At 34.8% G+C, this 20,030-nt stretch overlaps 1 protein-coding gene across 1 annotated transcript; it reads right to left on the bottom strand.

The window, feature by feature from the left end:
* Nucleotides 1–1,940: 1,940 nt before the first annotated feature.
* On the bottom strand, nucleotides 1,941–19,113 carry LOC113436649 (carboxypeptidase B-like). Its single transcript, XM_026701137.1, has 11 exons — nucleotides 19,043–19,113; nucleotides 18,869–18,944; nucleotides 14,303–14,427; nucleotides 13,495–13,591; nucleotides 12,390–12,491; nucleotides 10,925–11,026; nucleotides 9,848–9,958; nucleotides 5,922–6,012; nucleotides 4,347–4,549; nucleotides 3,494–3,578; nucleotides 1,941–2,128 (listed from the first exon to the last, which is right to left on the bottom strand). The coding sequence occupies exons 1-11, from the start codon at nucleotides 19,111–19,113 to the stop codon at nucleotides 1,941–1,943; spliced, it is 1,251 nt and encodes a 416-aa protein (XP_026556922.1).
* Between the last annotated feature and the right edge of the window lie 917 nt (nucleotides 19,114–20,030).

The raw sequence follows: 20,030 nt of genomic DNA, 5'->3' as shown, positions 1-20,030 counted from the left end.
TTTTGCTGACATCAGACTAATTTCAGCTATCGTGTTCCATTCTGGACACCTCACTTTAAAATAAATTCAAAAAAATTGGGACAGGTTCAGAACATGGGAAGGAAGATGACTAATAGGCCACACATTCTATAAAGAAAGGTGAAAAAAGATGGGTTTGAGAAAAGGCATGAATGCATGAATTTTTTAAATATAATTTAGCCAGTGGAGAAAACACATAGATAAGTAGTTGCCCTTTACTGCTGTCTGAGTATTCTAAATTTTGGTTAGATTCAAGTTCTTCTGAAACTAAGGATAACACAACCTATATACCCACTACACCTGAATTCCTCTGAAACAAGTTTGCGGACTGCAAAAAAGTTCCTGCCCGTTCCTGCCCTTTCCGCCACTGGCAACTTTGAGAACAAAAACTATCATATTCAATGGCTGGATTCACCCATCATAATACATCATGAATTGTTTAACAGGTTTGCTTGAATAAGGAATGATTGGCCAGACTCATGCATACATTAAATCACAATGAAGCAAGTTACATTATGGCTTAATGTAGCACAAAGCTGCAATAATTCTAAATAATGTTAATTTTGTGTGACTGTTTTTACACCTGTAAATAGCTCTCATGAGAAGGATAAACATTGAAACAACAGGAATTTGGGAAGATGAGTTTCATCTTTTTCCCTTATGACCTGTTGCAGTGAAAAATCACCTTTGGGAGATGTTATTTTCATTACAAAGAAATACTCGGATTTACAGCAGTGAAATTTCTTCCAATACAAAGAAAAGCTTAGGTTTAAGGAAGAATTTTCAGCTTTTTCAAAAGAAAGGGTATTACTGTACATCTGATCTAGTACAACATGGTCCAATCCTGCCTTCTTCCACTTAATATCCATTTAATCTAAAGGATGCACAAGATGCCAAAATATTATTTGATCGTGTGCATCATATAGAAATTACACTATAGCCTCCCTTCATTTTGATTTCTAATGAGGGACTGGGTCAGTGGTGGGATTCAAATATTGTTGCCACCGGTTTGGTGGGCGTGGCTTGGTGAGCGTGCTTTGTGCGCGTGCACACGCTTTGCGTGCACGTGTGCACAAAATGCACACTTTGCACAGGCACAGAGGCGTTCTAACTTGCCTCCTGCAAGCCTGCACGATCCCAGTTGCTTCAGCAGCTGCTGCGTAGCGCTATTCTGTGTCACGCAAAGCAGCTGTGCTTCAAATTCAGCGGATAAAGGTGAGTGTGGGAGCCTGGATGGGTGGGTGGGCCCAACAGCAGAGCCATTAGAGCAGCGGAGAGAACCGGTTTGGTCTCCGCTGCTCATCGCTCTAGCGGCTCTCCAGAACCGGGCAGAACCAGTCGAATACCACCACTGGACTGGGTGTTCCATTTTATTTTCATTCAAAACAATAATAAAAACAAGACAAAATCCTTATGTTTCTATTTAATTTTAAGGAAATATATACCATAGCTCGTTTAATTCAAGTATCTTAACTCATGGGTGTCAAACTCGATTGTGTCACATGACATATCATCATGTATGTTTGCCTTAGCGGAGCAGGAGTGGGCATGGCCTGCAAGTAATGCATCCGGCCCTTGGGCTGCCATTTGACAGGCCTGTGACTTAACCGGTACATCTTTCAATAACCAAAATCATACATTTCCCTTAATTCAGAATTTGTACATATATCAAAGGTAAATATAAAGACCTCCCTTTTTGGGAATGTCCATCTGCTATCTCATAACTAGAATCAAGTTTGCAGGAAAAAATCTTTGTGAAATTATATTTTATGCTTGAAACGGAAAAAGCCGAAATGCCTTGTTTTGGATTAACTTGGGGCCTCGGATCCCAAAAGAGCTTTCAAAGTCAAAACAAATATTTCTCATGTAATAAATGATGATTTATTACTGTCCAAACATCTATAATGCATCCAAAAGCCAAATTATAAAGTCTTGTTGAGGATGTAATTGGTGATTAACTTGACTGCTAGCATTATCTCCTGGCACGTTGGCTTGATCTGGGATTCAGGGAGAAGGAATCCATATTTGCCTTTATCACGAAGCTCAAAGGTGAAGGAATATTTGATTCCCTGGTTGAATACCCAGTCATCGGAACAACCAGAGGAAAGATCTGTAAAGCAAGACACAACAAATGGAATGATAGGAAACATAGCGGGAAAAAAGAGAAAAAACAAAAACAAAATGATTAATGTGAAGGTAAGATACTGGTGTTTGAATAATTTTAAGAGAAGATTGTTGTTCACTTGTGGAGGCCTTGAGGAAAATCAAATGTTTAGAATTAGTTACTTCCATTTTAAAAATAGGATCAGGAATCATAACTTATGAAAGCCCTCTCAGAACTGGGAAAGCTGCTGCCAGTAATAAAAATAGATGTAGATAGAAAAACAGTTTATGTAGAATGCTATAGGAATTCTATGGAGCTGTGATGGTGCAGTGGTTAGAATGTGGTTATTGCAGACTAATTCTGGCAACTGGCAGTAGTTCGATTCTGATCAGCTCAAGGTTGACTCAGCCTTCCATCTTTCCAAAGTCGGTAAAATGAGGACCCAGATTGTTGGGGGCAATATGCTGACTCTGAAAATCATTTAGAGACTGTTGTAAAGCACCATGAAACAGTATATAAGTCTAATTACTAGTCTATTGCTATGGCTCAGTTGCCTGCTTCTTTTCTAAAAGGAGAGAAACACATAAACACATTCCTGAAACCAGTAATGTGGGACTGATCTGTTATTAATCTCTTAGAAATATCATCCATTTACACTCATGGACTTTTATGTACTCACTGGCTATCTCCATTTTGACCCATATCTGTTTTAGCCGTATTGATTTGTTTTTCCTCTCTCCATTCCCTATGCACAAAGATGAACTTTTTTCAGGATACCTAAACCTTTAGGTGGCATCATTTACATGTAGTTACAAGAGAGATTGCATTGGGTTTATGAGAACATAATTCAACATAATTCAACATTTTCAACAGCTCTTTGAAAAAAATATCTTCTGTATTGTAGATGGTACAATTATTCCTCAGTAAATGACAGTAACTGAGACTGGTAACTCCAATGCTAAGGTTGTAAAGAGAAAAATCATGTGACCATACCAACTTAAGATGGCAGTTCTGGTTGTGGTTATTAAGTGAATTGTACACTGTCGTCAAGCACAATGTCAGATGACTGCAACTTACTGCAATTTGCAACTACTTGCCTTCTTCTCCATTCATTTTGCTTTTTGGAAGCTTGCAAAGGGCAATCTCTGATTGCAACGATGCTGCAATGGCAGCAACTTCAGGGACTGGGCATAAGATCCCTGCACTATTGTATCTTTAAATGATTGTTGAACTAATGATCATTAGGACTACCTGTATTTTCCACAAGTGCTACATCTCCATGTAACTTGTTTTTCTTCTACCCAGAGGAAGAAAGCCCTATCACTATCCAGCATGACTTATATGTCTTTTAACAATGTGTAAAATACGTACAGATAGTAGATGCTGATGTTCCATACTTATACACTTTACCATAAAGGCTGGCTATAGCTTTGACAGCTCTTTTTGCAAGTTCATTCTAGTATCAAACAAAGAAGAAACCAGCATCAATTGGAGCAAAATACAAAGATCTTAAAAACAAGCTTCCTATACACTTTTTTGAGCCATAGAATCTAGAACACTTGGATGAATTTTGCTTACCTCAATTGTGCTTCATTGAGTTTTTCATCTTATTGACCTCATTTTTTTCATTTCCATTGGTTATGAATTCAGCAAAAAAAAATTCATATGAATATTCATATGAATTGTTCTAATTTTAGCTTGTTCTAGTAGTGTGTAGTTCTAATGTTCCTATTGTGCAATTTTTGTAACATTTTTAATTATATCAAAATTCTGAGAAATGCAGATTTCATCATGCTTGTACATTCTGGACCTTATATATCAAGCAGGTCAAAAAGTGCCGTATGTGATTAAAAATTCTGATATTTTTGGTTTTTGAGTAGGATTTTGGGGATTAAATTCCTAAGACAAAAAAGTAAATGGGGGGCAGGGCAAAAATCATACTTGATCTAATTTATTGATTGGTAATTAAAATTATGTTCATATAATCTATTGCTATTTATTTAAAATGCTCCTCTTTCATCACATTAAATTTAACAATCTAGTATTAATTGGGTGGGGATGACAAGCCACATGAAGTCCTAGGATTTCTGGATATGAATTTCTTTGATAGATACATGAGATGGGATTCCATCTCAAGATTAGTAAAGAATTGTGTTGGTTGAGCACAAAGCAGACAGTCAAATTATAAACGTTGGGAAATGGGATAATTGTAATGCCTTCATACCAATTCATTATAATTTGCTGTCTTCTCATAGGTATAACCAAAAGGGAACAATATCATCTGAGAGTAGGAATGCATGGTAAGGTAGCCCTTGATTGAAGGAAGATGGCTACGGATGAATGAAGCAACTGCTTTAGTTTCTGGTTCAGATTCTGGTGCAGATCCACAATAGGTTTCTTCACATGGATTTTTGGAAGAATCAGCAGCTGTTGGTGGAAAGAACAGTTTCATTTTATTATACAGTTAAGTTGATCCTGGCTAGCATAGACATTACTGATAAAGGTTTATTTGTTTGGTTTGAATTAGAACATCTTCCACTGACCTACACTGATGGCAACATCACTTAGCATGTTAATTTGATTGATAGAAATAAACCAGTTAAACATGTTCAAATAACTGATAGCCTGCACAGGTTATTTTTGCAAGCTTATTCAAAAGTATGTCCCAATGTATTCAGGAGGGATTACTCCTAGTAAATGTCCATAGGAATATGCTCTAGAGATAGTTTAACAATTATGCAAAAATATAACACTTGGCAATGATTGTATTAGAATATTTAATAGGGTACAATTTCCATATATTATTACATATCTAATAGCTAAAAGCTTACCTCTTTTTTTCCTTCTTCCTAGCATTATCCCACAATTGCAGGCTCCATTTATCATTGGACCAATAGAGTGTTGACCCATTGATTGCAACAAGAATTGACTGATTGGCTTGCTGCCTGAACCTCATTTCATTAGATGAGAGTGAGTGATTGGCCCAAAGTCACTCAATTGGTTTTCATGCCTAAACCACTCACTGCTTACTGGTGTTTTAACCCTAGACTAAACTGGGCATCATGTAGACATACATGTCACACAGATAAATACTTTATTGCAATAATATATAACTTGAATAATAATTTGAAAAAAGTCACTTTCCAAGGCTAACTCGGTTTTTATAGTGCTCAGTCATTATGTACACTAATATTTCAATATGAAACAATGCTTTTTAACAAAGCATTTAACCTACAGTATATCAGTGAAATACTTTTTAGAAATTGCAGTCTACATCCAGAGAAAGAGCTTGTATAGTATAAAATAAAATACTGTCTTGATCATCCAGAAAAGATTTAAAACACACTTAAACACATATGATAAAAGCATGAAAAAAATGAAGAAGGAAAGGATTCATTTCCTTTTAATTGGAAGCATGAACATTACAGTTTTAATGGTAAGTTACACCACTAAGTTTTGGTGACAAATTGCAATAGGATTCTGGGAAGTGTACAATGCTACCTTACCTCCTTTAGATAAATAAATTAAAATGGAAGAATAAAATTCCAGAGTTTTGTACTTCCCACAGTAGTCAAGAAATGAGTATCAACACTGATGCGATATATGGTGCTTTGGTATAAAAATGAAATATTTACTCAATGTTAGTTCTTAGGTTCATTAAAAATGCTATTTTCAATTCAACTCTTTTTGATTTACTCTAAAGGTCTAGTGGTAATCTAGGTAATTTTACTAAAACACCATCTGGATTAGTCATTTGAAAATAACATGTAGCTATACATAATTTACAAAGGCTACTTACTATTCCATGCAACATCGAAGTTCCTATTGATGTCAACACCAGTGCAGTTATTCTGAAATGTATTAGAACGATTCTTTCTCCAGAAACGATTCTGCTGGACAAAAATAATTTAGGGACTTAATCTGACCCGTATATATTTCTGTATGTTTTCTCTTTGTTTATACTAACAGAAAGTGGAATGCATTAATTGTCTGCAGGAAGACAATGGAATGGAAAGCAGGACAGTGCGTTCAGTGAGCTTTGCTTTGCTAGCCTTGTTTAGCTGTAATTCTTTGCTATGCAGTTCAGATAAAAAAGATTGTTCAAGTGTTCTGGAAAAGAATGCAGAGAAGAAGAGAGGCATCCTCAGATCCATTAGACAAATGTCCCTGATGAAGCCCTTATAAATAGAAAAATGCCCATTTAAGCTTTGGTCTTGTGAAGTTTCCCTGATTAGACTGATCTCTAACACTTCACAGCTTATCTTGACTTTTGACCTTAGCCTGGTAGAAATTTCAAGACACGGTTTGACTAGATTAAAATGTACAGTATTTCAAACCCAGAACTAGGCATATAGAATAACAGATTTCCTACTACATTAGAAAAATATTGGAAGCTTTAAATCCAAGAATGCCTTATTTTTGTCCTTCTGAATTAATTGCTTCTTTTTCCCCAATTTTTTTTTTTATTCTACGTATACACATCAATACTTAAACAGTGTGGCACCTAAGTATCATACATTCTGGTGCAAACAAAAATAATAACATTAATCAAATATCTAATTTTAATACACATATTTGTATTAAATTATAATCTTTCATTACTTAATGATTCAATATTCCAATACATTCTTCTTATGCCAATCACTATATTATTTAAGTATACAAGATAGTTTCATTATTCAATTCCTTCTTTCATTTTTTTTAAAAAAACCTCTCTTTTGGCAAGCAGTGTGGTTCCAGGTTTTTACATTTCAGCACAAACATGACCATAGTTACATTTTCATCTTTCTTGTTCAGTTTCATATCACATTATTACTTATTAATATTACACTGGTTAAACTTACTTTATCCAATTTTGATTCTTAACTTATTTCATTTTTCTTGTGATATTCTCATACCTTATTTTACAATATTATCTAAGATTCTTATTTCATTTCTATATTTATTGCACATATTTTATCTGTCACATTTGCCATTTTATCAATCCTTGTTCTATTAATTCTAAAAATTGTCCCCTTTAGTTGTCAATTTGAGCTTACCACCTTTATTCTACATTAATAACAATATTTTTCTATCTACTAAATATCAGATATACATATATTTTATATCAGATTCTGCATAGTATTCTTTTCTCAATCACTTTATAAATCATCTATGTATTACAAAAATATTATGAATTAATTGCTTCTTGATGCAGTCCTTGGTGGCCTTAAATCAGTCTGCTTCTTCCCTTAGCAGGGCCTAATCTTATAAAATAGGTCTCTAAAATGGTTAGATATCTTTCAGTTATAGCAGTAAAACTAATTCATTAGTTTTCTCAATCATGGTTTATCTGGACATAGCCATTTAGCAAGTCATTGGTCTTAATAAGCACCCATCCCCTGCTTCACTAGTAATATTATATTGATAGAAACATTCTGTGGCTTTGTAACTGTAACCACATTCAAGTGAAGTCTAACTGCATTTAGATTTGTTCCCCTGTAAATTCTTTGCAGTCTTTTCTCGTTAGTGCCAGGATGTTAAAGAGACCAAGACCCAAGCAACAGCCTCCTTAATTCCAACCTTCAGACTTCCTTTTTAGAGTCCTATAAAAGTGTGTGTGTGTGTGTGTGTGTGTGTGTGTGTGTGTGTGCAGGCGGCATGTAGCAGAATATTCAATTTCATTGTAAACAGTTTGTGCATTGACAATAAAGGTTTGGATTTGATTTGATTTGAAAATCACTAAAATCAAATGTAAAAACCAGCTAAAACAGTTAAATCACAAACATAAGGAAAACAAGTTTGTGAAGGATTAATTTTAAGATATCATACATGGTGCAAACATGTTTTCTGCTGACAAGCCTGATCTCCGAGCCTGACAAAAAAGCCATGTTTTGAGGGCTTTGCAAAAGGCCATAAGGATTGGGGCTGATCTCACTTCAGGCCAGAGGTGGTTTTCAGCAGGTTCTGACCAGTTCTGGAGAATCGGTAGTGGAAATGTTGAGTAGTTCAGAGAACTGGCAAATACCACATCTGACTGGAGATTTTACAGTATACTCCAAGCCACGCCCACCAAGCCACGCCCACAGAACTGGTAGTAAAATTGTTTGAATCCCACTACTGCTTCAGGCGCGATAATGTTCTAGAGAGCAGGCACAACAATAGAAAAGGCTCATCTCCAGTTAACCCCTTAATGGATGGAATCTGCAACATGCCTCTCCTGATGGAATGGGTAGAGATAGAAATAACTGGAAAGAAGTAGGTGGTCCTTTAGATAACTTGGCCCCATGCCTTATAGGGCTTTAAAAGTCAAAACCAGCATCTTGAAAAGCAAACCAGCAATCAATGCAGCTTAAGGAGCAGATATATGTCCTTTTAGGAACACTCATAACTGCTCATGTTGCTACATATATTTTTTCTTTTTCTCCACAGTCTCTTTGATTTGGGCTAGAAGTTGGTTGAATTAATTAGACCTGAAGCAAATATATTTTATTTAAAAAAGATATTGAACTAAGCTGAATCTGGTGGCTTGGAGTTATGTTACCGTTTTATGAAATATTGTTAATAATGATAATTTTGATCTATTATAACATTATACATATCTTTTGTTATGCTTATCTGTATCTTGCAATAGAGATATTTGTAATCATTTCTGCTTTCTATTAATTTTGTTTTGTTGTCTTCATTTCTAGTCTTATCAGCAAATGTAGGATGATCATGCAGTTGGATTGGCTATAGACTCAGAGTAGTTTACAGAAATGAATCCTTTTGATTAGTTATAACTAATATTTTCCAATTCATTTCGATGGGCTGTTCTACTTCTTACCAAATAAATACACTGAATATATCTTTAGTATGCAAAATTTCTATTGTATTCAGAACTTAAATATCATCAAAGGATGTTTACTTCACAATGGAAGAAAATTCTCATTTCATAGTTAAAGCGGTCTTCAAAATTATAAAATATAAAATAGTAAAATAATAAAATACAATAATAGAATATCTAGAATTCTAGGAAATAATGAATATATAAAGATATATTTCTTTTTTGATATCATATCTATAATAATGTTTTTAGGATAGATTTGGTATGATTATATGATTTGTTATAAAATAAATTAAGTAAATTATAGTTATCTCGCAAAGTATGAATGAATAAAATTACAGTCAAATGATTGTTTAATAGTGATATTAGGGTATTTAATCTCTGATTGATAATATGAGTTATTATGTAATGTAACTGTAATTGAGACTATGAAATGGATGCACAAAAAACTGGTAAACCAACCGACACACTGCTTGTATATTTATGAAAGAAAGCTGGATGTTTTTATGTTTTGTTTGTTTTGTTTGTCTTTAAAAACTAATAAAATTGTTTTCCAAAAAAAATAAATTATAAAACAGGGATGAGGATCCTATGAAGCTCTGGGGTCATGGATCCCCTTCCCCTCATATATGACACAAAGCTGGCCATCTATTGATCTAGGTGCATTAAAAATATGCCAGAAGTATTTAAAATCTAACAGATTACCACCCTTCCCTCCTAAAAAATAGCTTTGTGAAATTATAGATTATTAGCTTTGGAAATAGCAGGCAAGAGAGAGGATTTCTGATATATGCTTTTCAAAATAAATCTCAAAATAAAAGTTGATCTTTAACTGATGGTATTGGAGTGCTTCGTTCAAGGAGCATAGGAATGTCTTAGGTGCTAGAAGAGATTATGCTGTTAAAAAGTATGAACAATACCTGAGTCCAGCTCCAGACATAGCCATCTATATTAACTATAGGAACGATGTAGAAATTCATGTTATCAAGTATGTGCGTCATGTCCCTGTCTTTTCCATAGGTGCTGATGGCCTGATAATTTAGAAAACATAACTGTTTTAGAAATAAATAAATACATTTCTCAGTGATCCTATATAACTCAAAATTTAGACTCAGTTGGTCTTATAAATAAAGTGTACCTAGAATTGCAGATTTTCTTCATCACATAGAATCTATTTTCTATATTAATCATGAAGGACTTTTTTGAGAATACAGAAACGTGCTTCACATTTCTGTTTGTTTAGTGGGATACAAGGGCTTTGATCTTGTGAGTTATAGAACATGCAAAGATCAAAAGATCAAAGATCAAAGCCAGTTTGATCTAGTGATTAAAGCACCAGGCAAGAAAGCAAGAGATTTAAATCCCACTTTAGCCATGAAAGCCAGCTGGGTGACCTTGCGCCAGCTACTCTCTCTCAGCCCAACTACTTCACAAGGGCCAGTGGTGGGATTCAAATACTTTTATCACTGGTTTGGTGGGCGTGGCTTGGTGGGCGCACTTTGTGCGCATGCACACACTTTGCATGCGTGCACACACCAAATGCATACTTTGCACAGGTGCAGAGGTGTTCTAACTCACCTGCAAGCCTGGTCACTTCAGCAGCTACTGTGCGGCACTCTTCTGTGCCACGCAAAGCAGCTGCACTTCAAATTCAGAGAATAAAGCTGAGTATGGGAGCCCAGGTGGGTGGGCCCAACAGCAGACTAGCAGAGAGAACTGGTTCGGTCTCCGCTGCTCATCACCACTACTGGCTTGGCAGAACTGGGCTGAACCAGTAGAATACCACCAATAGGACGAAGAAAAAGTCTTAAGTATGTTTGCTGCTTTGAGTTATGGTAAAAATAATAAAGGTAGGATAAAACTAACCAACCAACCAACTAAAATTGTGAATGAGTAAGAACTTCTAGAGATGCTAGAAGTTGTTTCAACATATTTGAGCACAGTTAGGAGAAGGTTACTCTTAATAAATTTGAGACAAAAAACCCTTTTTAATTAACCTCTTTCACAAACCACTGACAAAAGGCAGGAGAAATCCACTCTCGTGCGTGAACACCACAATCCATGAAGATGGCATTTCCTTCTCCACTTTTCTTTCCAATCTGCCTTGAAAACATTTTTCCAAAAAAAAAAAAAAAAAAAGGTTTTTAAGAAAGTACACTTCAATACAATACTATTCCTTACTGTTCCATTCTGGATCAGTATCCATTCTGTTTCAGCAACCTTTACTTTTAAATAGCTTTGCTAATAAAAAAAAATAGTTTCTAAGAGTCTCATTCTAATTCTTGTATGAAGAAATGTACATGCAAGTAATTTTTCACTGTTGTCTCATTGAAAAAGCAAGATGACGTTATTGCTGGGTTGTCATGTCATGCTTATTATATTAAGCAAAATGACACAATAACACAAATATGCATAACCTTAAGCCTCAGGGCAGCAGTGCTCTTGAAAGATATGCAGAAGCCACTGTTTACTTGTAATGTTCAATGTGATGGAAACAGAATGTTCTTATATATGTGGAAACAACTGTATTATATATACTTAACTATTTTCAATTTTATGTGTTGCAAATAAAATGAAAGCAAATATAATATTTGTCTTAACAATACCCACTATTCATTCTGACCCCACCTGCTATGTAAAATATAATGAGGTATGGAGTACTTTATTGGTCCTCCGTTCAGAAAAAAAGTAATATTCTTGTGTTCTTGACCATAAACCAGCCATGATTTGTTAATCAGATGGCTGGACTAATGGAATACTAAAATAAAACTAAATAAATTGCATGTTAGCTTAGCATGATACATAACTTCATCTAGTGGAGAGTTGGAAGAAGAACTCAGATTGAATCAATTATGCTTACTAATATACATATATTACTAAATACATATATTTTGCTGTATTTCGCTTGCAGTACCTTGAAGAGTAGAATTTAGTGTGTTAATTTGTGCCTATTGATGATGAATTGATTATGAAATTAACACATTCAGAGGAGGCAATAAATTCAATGTCTTTAGAGGATATTTTGTTATCTCTCATGCAACCATTAAAGCTTTGGTGCAAGTTATATCAAAGATTCTATGTAAGTTTTCAGAAAATGTATCTGTAATGTTTTCACACCATGAAAGGATACCCACTTCCTCCTTTCTGGCTATTTTTTCTTTGTCTTTTTCTGGCTATTATTTCTCATTAGATGTAAAGAAATTCTTCCTGCATTTGGGATCTTCTGTTAATGTAGATGCATGGCTGAAACACTTGATCAACATATATATAAGACCAATGTAACTTTGAGGCTTTTGTTGTTGGTTCTTCTGAGACCAGTGAGTCACTGTAATCTGCTAGCTATAGAACTGATCAAATAATTGTTTGAATCCTCGCCAGATATGGGTGGTGAACTTGGAAGGGTGAGTTTTTCAACACAATTTCATCTGTTGTTTGCTTATTTTCCTGAAAAGATTTTAATACCTGAAGAAGGAAGATGGGTCGATTTTCAAATGTCTTTCCAATCTGGATACGGGAAACCAATGTTGAGTTGCTTTTTGCAATTCTGGCAGTCCAATCAGAAATCTGAGTTAAAAAAAAAAAGGATTCTGAAAAACACCTGATGAAATGACCTGCAGCCCGTGAAATTAAATGATTTTTTAAAAGTTGGACAATGTGCTGGCTGGGGAATTCTGGGAGTTTAAGTCCTTACATATTAAAGTTGCCAAGTTTGTAAGTGAAGGTTCTGGTAAATGCAATAGAAGAATAGAATCTGTAAAAATATTGAGAAATCTTTGAAGAAAAATGGCCAATGGGATAATAATAGAGGATGATTTCTACAATTCACATAATTGTGACTATAGCTCAATCCTTGCACAAAAGGTGCCAAGTACTAAAAAGATACATGTCCAATCCTGTGTGAAAAATTTTTGCATGCATTTTTGATAGAATCCTTAGGTAATAATCTAAACTAGGCCGAGCTTTAGCCACCAACTGCATTCTTCATGCTTCAGAGGATGCATGTACATCCAAGTGACAAACAAGTACAAATGGTTCAATCTCTCTCTTTTTAGTATATGGTGTACATATCAAGGGAATTCTACGATGCTTTTTATCACAGAATAGTACTGGCAGCCAAATATTGCTAGTTCATTTTGTTCATGCTTGCATGCTATCCACAGTATGACACAGGGGGTGAACTAGCTTTGTACCAGCTGGCTACAGCATTTGAGGGATGGCAAGTCATGTCAGGTGTTTTCTTCCACCAACATTGGAAGAATCTAGGCAGCTTCGGCACCTGCATGGAACATTGCTAGATTTTCCCACTGAAGTGGTACCTATTTATCTACTTGCATTTTTACATATTTTTGAACTGCTAGATGGGCAGGAGCTAGGGGCAACTGTCAGGAGCTCACTCCGTCATGTGTTATTGTGGGTCAAACTGCTGGAGTGCCAACTATCTCTGGTTGACAAATTCAATGTCATTAAGCTGTTGTCTCACCACACCTGCTTCCCAGTGTCTCTGATAAATTGGGATTGTTTCTGCTGAAGAATGCTTCCTTTGTAGAATGTCACATAAATTCTGTACCTTGTCCCATTCATTATACTTTTCATAGCTGTATCCATCATTCTTGTCACCATCAAGCTGCTTTTCAATGTCTTCTTGTAGGTTGTCAAATATTATTCTACATGATAAAAAAAATCAGAAAATTATACTCTGCCTGAGCTCATTTTATTTCTGCATTTTAGAAGCCACTTGACTCCAGAATGACTTTGAGCAGCTTACATCGAGTTAAAACAATAAAGAAAACAATGAAGAATAGCAAGTCCACACTAACAAAAATGTCATCTACAGACTTTGATTTATTTCAGACTGATTCATTGTATATTTATTTGAACGTACATTAATTGTTCAATGCATACTGCATGCAGATTTTGTACAACTTTGAAATCATGGGGACTATCCAACTTAAATCTGATCCTCAAATTGACAATAGGCTTAGATGTGACAAACATGTTTCATTGTTTTCAGTGGTATTTGAATCATTTGTATTTGTTAGAGCAGGCCAGGTAATTTTTAATATTTTTTTTCATATATATTTCATGTTGACTTCACCGGGAATTTTGCATGTTGGTCCTGCAGCCATACTCTATCTGGAAATGAACTTTTTTGCACAATACAGAAGAATTCCTCCCTTTTTTCAGCAAGGATGCTACAGTGAAGAAGAGCAACTTATCATTTCTATCCAAGAGCACTATTTTCTAATAAGAGAATAAATTAATTGAAACACACTATTCATAAATATATCACACAGACATATCCCGGGTGTGTGCAATCTCTACACAATTTCAAAAATGCATAGTCACAGACCTGAAAAATAGACAAGTTAACTTACTGATAAGATATGCCATTCTGTTTCAAGAGTCTCTCAACAGTATTACTCTGTGCAGCACTGATATGGAAATCTACTTCCATCTGTTTGACTATATGCAGTGCTGAATCTGGATACCAAAAATCAACCTGTACAGAAAGAAATGCAAAAAGATTTGTGATTGAATGGAAATGAAAATTATATCCCCAAAACTTGCTGTTGTTCAACTTCTTGGGAAATTTATTTCTCTTCTGTTCTATTTCTGAGAGGAGAACTAAGTTCAGTTTTGTGCAAAGATTCTGAAATATTAATTGTTGATTGGTATAAGCTGATGCTGAATTTGGGAAAATTATTCATTTGGTACCTGATCTGGAAAGATGTGAAGACTAAAACAAGTTTATATATAATGACTAGTCATAGCTGAATGGTTTGTGAAGACAGAAAGGTAAATCTATTTCTGATCAATGGATTGATTATGTGCCATAAAGGCATTTTTGATTCTAAATGACAACATTCCAATCAAATTTAGTTTAATATAAATACACTGTGTCCTATTTCAGCCTCTTTTAAAACAGCATGAAATATGCTACTATATATTTAAAATATAGCTCTTTGTAAAATATACATTTTTAAAAAATCCTGAAAGCCACATGTTTAGAAATTGAAAACTGAAGCAATTCATTCTGATCTATTATTCCCTGAATTGGTAAATAGACTGCATCACTTAAAAATACAGATTGAATATATATATACTGCATTTAAGACTTGGTAAACAATGTTTTAATGCAGCAAAGCCGCATTTTAATTAAACAATCAAAAATTAAACTATGACTTGTAATACTTGTTCCTACTACTATGCTAGATTTGGGGTATCTTTTCATTGTAAGTTAGCCGAAAACTAATTTGGTTCATGTTTTTTAATGTTAAATATGTTAGAGCTCAAAATAGGCAGGACCAGAGTTAAAAATGGGCAGAGTTTCAAAAAAGACATTTCCATCCTAGCATTCTCTTTCCCCCACAAGGGACTGGTGAGAGGCAACAGCTGCTGGAATATGCAACAGTTATGTATGGTGAAAGTCTCATAAACTATCAAAGCTACCAGATGACAATATTATTCCAGAAATGTAGATGAAACAGAACAAGGTTTTTGGGGGGATGGAGGAACCCTACTTCTTCTATGCTTGGTTGTGTGTTTATCATGACCCTGTTGTGCTGACAAGGTTGCCTTTAACAAGGAAATGTCTTTTAAACCTTATTATCTGCTGTGCAATCAGCCCACTTATTTATTTATTTAGCCTATGGCATATCATACATGGACTAATAATATAAACTAACATTTCATCTAGTAAAACCCAATAAAATATAAATGTTAAAAAGATCTATGTTCAAATACCTAGGTCAAATGTCTGGGCCATCTGGAGGACTGGAGGCTAAAACATACAAAGAACGGTTGCAGGAACTGGGCTTGGCTACTCTAGTAAAGAGAAGGACCAGGGGAGACATGATAGTGGTCTTCCAATATTTGAGGGGCTGCCACAGAGAGGAAGGGGTCAAGCTATTTTCTAAAGCGCCTGTAGGCCAGACAAGGAATAATGGATGGAAACTGAACAAGGAGAGATTTAACCTGGAAATAAGGAGAAACTTTCTGACAGTGAGAACAATCAACCAATGGAACAGCTTGCCCTTAGAAGTTGTGGGAGCGCCACCACTTGAGACTTTCAAGAAGAGATTGGACTGCCATTTGTCAGAAATGTGTAGGGTCTCCCGCTTGGGTGGGGGGTTGGACTAGATGGCCTACAAGGTCCCTTCCAACTCTGATTATCTGTTAAATCTGTCTGTTAAATCTAACCATTGAAATGCAGCATTGTTTATATTTAAAAAAAATTCAAACACTGGACCGGCATATGCCCTTAACTTATAGCCAGTCATGTGATTTATAGTTTGATATGGGATCCTGTACTCACACTGAGGAGAGGATACTATGCCCCACTTATACAGAGGTTCCTGGCAAATGACATGTGAGGTGCAAATCCTCTTCAGGATTGTCCATTTACTGGCATGGGAATTCGAAACCTAACATCTTTTTTGTGGGGTCATTTATATGTCTTCATATATTGTCTATCCATTGGGAATCAATGTTAAAGTTGTTGGGCAGATGTTGTGGCCCACTGAACAATAGTTTGGGAAGAATCTAGGTGTCTAAAATGCCAGAGGATCCCATTTGGTCCATGGCAGATTTCATGGAAAGCCAGTGGCTAATTGTTAGCATGGTGTTCCAAAGTGTTATGTTGTTTGTTGTCTTGTTATGTTGATTATTATCACAGGTGGTATTCAGTAGGTTCTGACCAATTCTGAAGAACTGGAAGCGGAAATTTTGAGTAGTTTGGAGAACCAGCAAATACCATCTCTGACTGGAGATTTTATAGTATCCTTCCCCACCACGCCCACCAAGCCATGCCCACAGAACTGGTAGTAAAAAAAATTGAATCCCAATTGAAACAATCTGATTGTTTTGTTGACTGTCCTTGTCTGTGGTTTTATTTTTATTCTACTGCATGTTTATCATCATAGAAAGCTAAAAATAAGTGCTGTTAAAGACTTCTGGGGCCCATAAAATGGTTGTAACAATAAGCAGTTTCAAGATTGCAGCTTACTCAGTCCCCTGTAAATCAGTGCAGAATCCTAATGATAATTAATTATTAAATTAAGTCAGGAAGAGAACTTTCCATACAGTCTTATCCTTTTGTGTATTTCTTGGAAAGCAGCTTTGTTTTGAGAATGCATTGTATAGCCAAGTTCTGCCACAGATTCAGCCTTTGGTAATGGAAACGCAGAGGAAATCCTTATGGTATTAGGTTAGTAATGTAATTAGTAATGTAATTCAATTGGAATGATAGAGTTGGACTCTTTGGTTGTTCTTATTTGGTTCTAATTTGACATTGCATGTTAAAGACCTTGAGTAGCAAGGCTTTTTTTAAAAAAATCCACATTATACATAGGCAATAAGGCAAGTCAAAAGAAAATGAAAATGTCAAGGCTTTTCATCATGTTTATATTCTACTTATAAAGCATTCTTTGTCTAGAAATAAAATCTGCATTTACTGAATTAGGAAAAGAACATGAAAAGGGCTAAAGCTTGACAAATACCCATTTTCTTATTATATACACTGAATTGCTTTTTAAGTTTTCCCTTGTGATTTATAAAAGCCAATATTAGGCTGAGAAAAGTTTCTGTACGTGGATGAAAATACAGTCTCAGTAGATGGTATTGTGTGGCCGATATTGCTTGGGTTTGGAAGTTAAATAGAATCAAGCCTATTTAGTATTTGGATGGGGGACCACTTAGATGCCTAGGATTAATAAATATTAAAGACATGTAAGCTTTTCTAAATAAATAAAAACATCCCAACAATGGAAAAGCATGTTTGTACTGCTGTAAAAAACAAAAAAACTGCACATCCATGAAATCACCAGGAATCCAACTAAACTTGAAAACAACTTTAAGATAATGTGAATCTTTCAAATTGGCTTTTAATGCCATCCTGGCATGAATTTAATTCTCTTAAATACTGTATAAGGAGAGAAAATAAACCCATAGGAAATAGTGAGGATATTCATATGGGCGATTGTTAATGCTTGCATCTTTATTCTTACACAGTCATTTTCAGGTAGGCATCACAAGTATGTTTATGGATGCTTATTAAGAAAATAGGTGTTTCATCACCCTTCACTAAAATGTGATCTAAAATTTAGTGGATAATGGTAATATCCACTGTGTCTTCCCCTGTTTCTCTAATTTTAGAAATTAACTTACTTTTAAATTTCTGGGGCAGAATCATCTAGATGTTTGAAATTTCAAAATATATGATGAATGAAATCTTTGTTGCAGAAAAGAAAAAAATGTGCAAGAATAATAAGATATTATAAAGTTTCATACAGGTTTTGGAATAGAGGACAGGTTTTTAACTGAGTTTACTAGCCATTTTTTCTTTTTTCTTTATCCATTTGTTTATAAATACAAAAGAATAGAAAAAAGCAAACATAAACATGCAAAAAAAGTTTAAAAAGTAAGATGTAACATTCCTCCATTTTCCCATATTGAAATAAAAAACAGTGAAGAAAGAAAAAAATAACAGTATATTCTTTCTTCCGTTTGAATCCCCAATCATTAACTACAGTTTAAATATTTAAACTTTGTATTAAACATTAGTAATTGTTGTTAGTTTCTCTTTGACCCCTAAAATTACATTCCAGATGTCTAAATTTGCCTTGCCCTGCGATATATTGTATATTAGGGAGCTATTCCTGCTTTAATTAATTTTAATTGTGTATATATACTGCCATTTTAACTATCCTTTGTATATTAAAAAATTGGAAGCCTTCAAAACAGTTCATTTTCTTCTATTGGGCAAAGAATCTGTACTGCATGTATATATCCAGGTTTCTGTATATGTAATCAAATAAAATATGGACACATACTACTTTGATAAATATAAAATATTCAATATAATATATTAAATATTGAATAGGCATGTATTTTGCAAAATTCCTTATGGGGCACAAAGCATCTGAGTTGCAAAATTTTCTCACCTGTATGAGGCTTGGCAAGGATTTTATTACGCTTACTTCTTTTTCATTTTGTGGTTTTACGCGAAAAACCTTTGCACTTTAGAAGAGAAAGTAAAGCAATGAGCAGTATACCAAGGCGTGGAAACAAAAACAAAAAACCCCACAATATCCTTTAATGATGTGAAAAGACTGTACCTGTCAAATCGTAGTGCAGAAGTGAAAACACAAGTAATGGTCATCACATCCAGAACCAACAAGGACATCATGATCCTTTCTCTTTGCTGCCACTCATCTCTGACATTTTTATTCTTCTGTTTGATGATCAGATAATATCCACAGAAGATTTCTTTGGATGATGTGAAGTTCTGCTGTTATGTCTACATTTAGATTTCATGTAAATTTACTATGGGTATTGGAACCTTTTATAATGCTTATTAACACCTTTAAAAAGTTCAGAGAATAACACTCACACTGATGTACAATATTTGATAAATGAGAAAGCATGTCCATAGACACAGAATGCATTTGTACTGCAAATTTGAGTACTTGAGAGTACGTGTCTGACAACTCTCTTCTAGGTAGTCCCAATGGATCAAGAGGACCTCACAGGTTGGGAAAGACTGGTTTCCTTCTCATGTGCTTTTGAATATATTTAGGCACTCATTTGATTACTTTTGCCTTTATTTTGTTGTTATAAAGCAACAGTCAATACTGTTGTACTTTTACATCTCCTTCTTTGAGTAGACCCTATGGCTGTCCCATCCACATCTAAATTCTCTCCCTCCCACAACCAAATTTTATTGATTAGATTTATATCTTGCATAGTAGCTGGAAATATCATATACAGCAGTGTTTCCACCTAATTTTATTCATAGCAACAACGCTTGTAAGGTAGATTGGAAAGAAAAGGGTAAAACATCTTCTGTTTGGATATAATGGATTCTTGGAAAATTAGGGAGTTTCAGGTGATTAGAGGGTTCATTGTTCAGAATAAAACAGGCCACTTCACTCTACTTCTGGACCATATTTCACCTGAGATAAGTATCAGAACTATGTGTGTGTTTCAGGCTAAAATATGTTAAATTTTTAACTTTTAACTTAATGGAGATATCTGGGAAACATTTGTCTAGAAGATCATGAGTGTCCAATCTTTTGACTTGCCAGGGCTGCACTGAGTAAAATT

Source organism: Pseudonaja textilis, chromosome 4 (genome assembly GCF_049901715.1).
Source record: "Pseudonaja textilis isolate UNSWEBS1 chromosome 4, rPseTex1.2, whole genome shotgun sequence".
Taxonomy (NCBI): domain Eukaryota; kingdom Metazoa; phylum Chordata; class Lepidosauria; order Squamata; family Elapidae; genus Pseudonaja; species Pseudonaja textilis.
This window is presented reverse-complemented; position numbering and strand designations above follow the sequence as displayed.

Bases quoted from the DNA above. Each gene is read 5' to 3' on its own strand.
- LOC113436649 (XM_026701137.1), bottom strand. From the start codon at position 19,113: ATGATGTCCTTGTTGGTTCTGGATGTGATGACCATTACTTGTGTTTTC. The intron at 11,027-12,389 runs GTATTAAAATCT...TTTTCAAGGCAG, and splicing joins GACCCATCTTCCTTCTTCAG to ATTGGAAAGAAAAGTGGAGA. The intron at 9,959-10,924 runs GTTAATTAAAAA...CTAAATTATCAG, and splicing joins GTCAGTGGTTTGTGAAAGAG to GCCATCAGCACCTATGGAAA.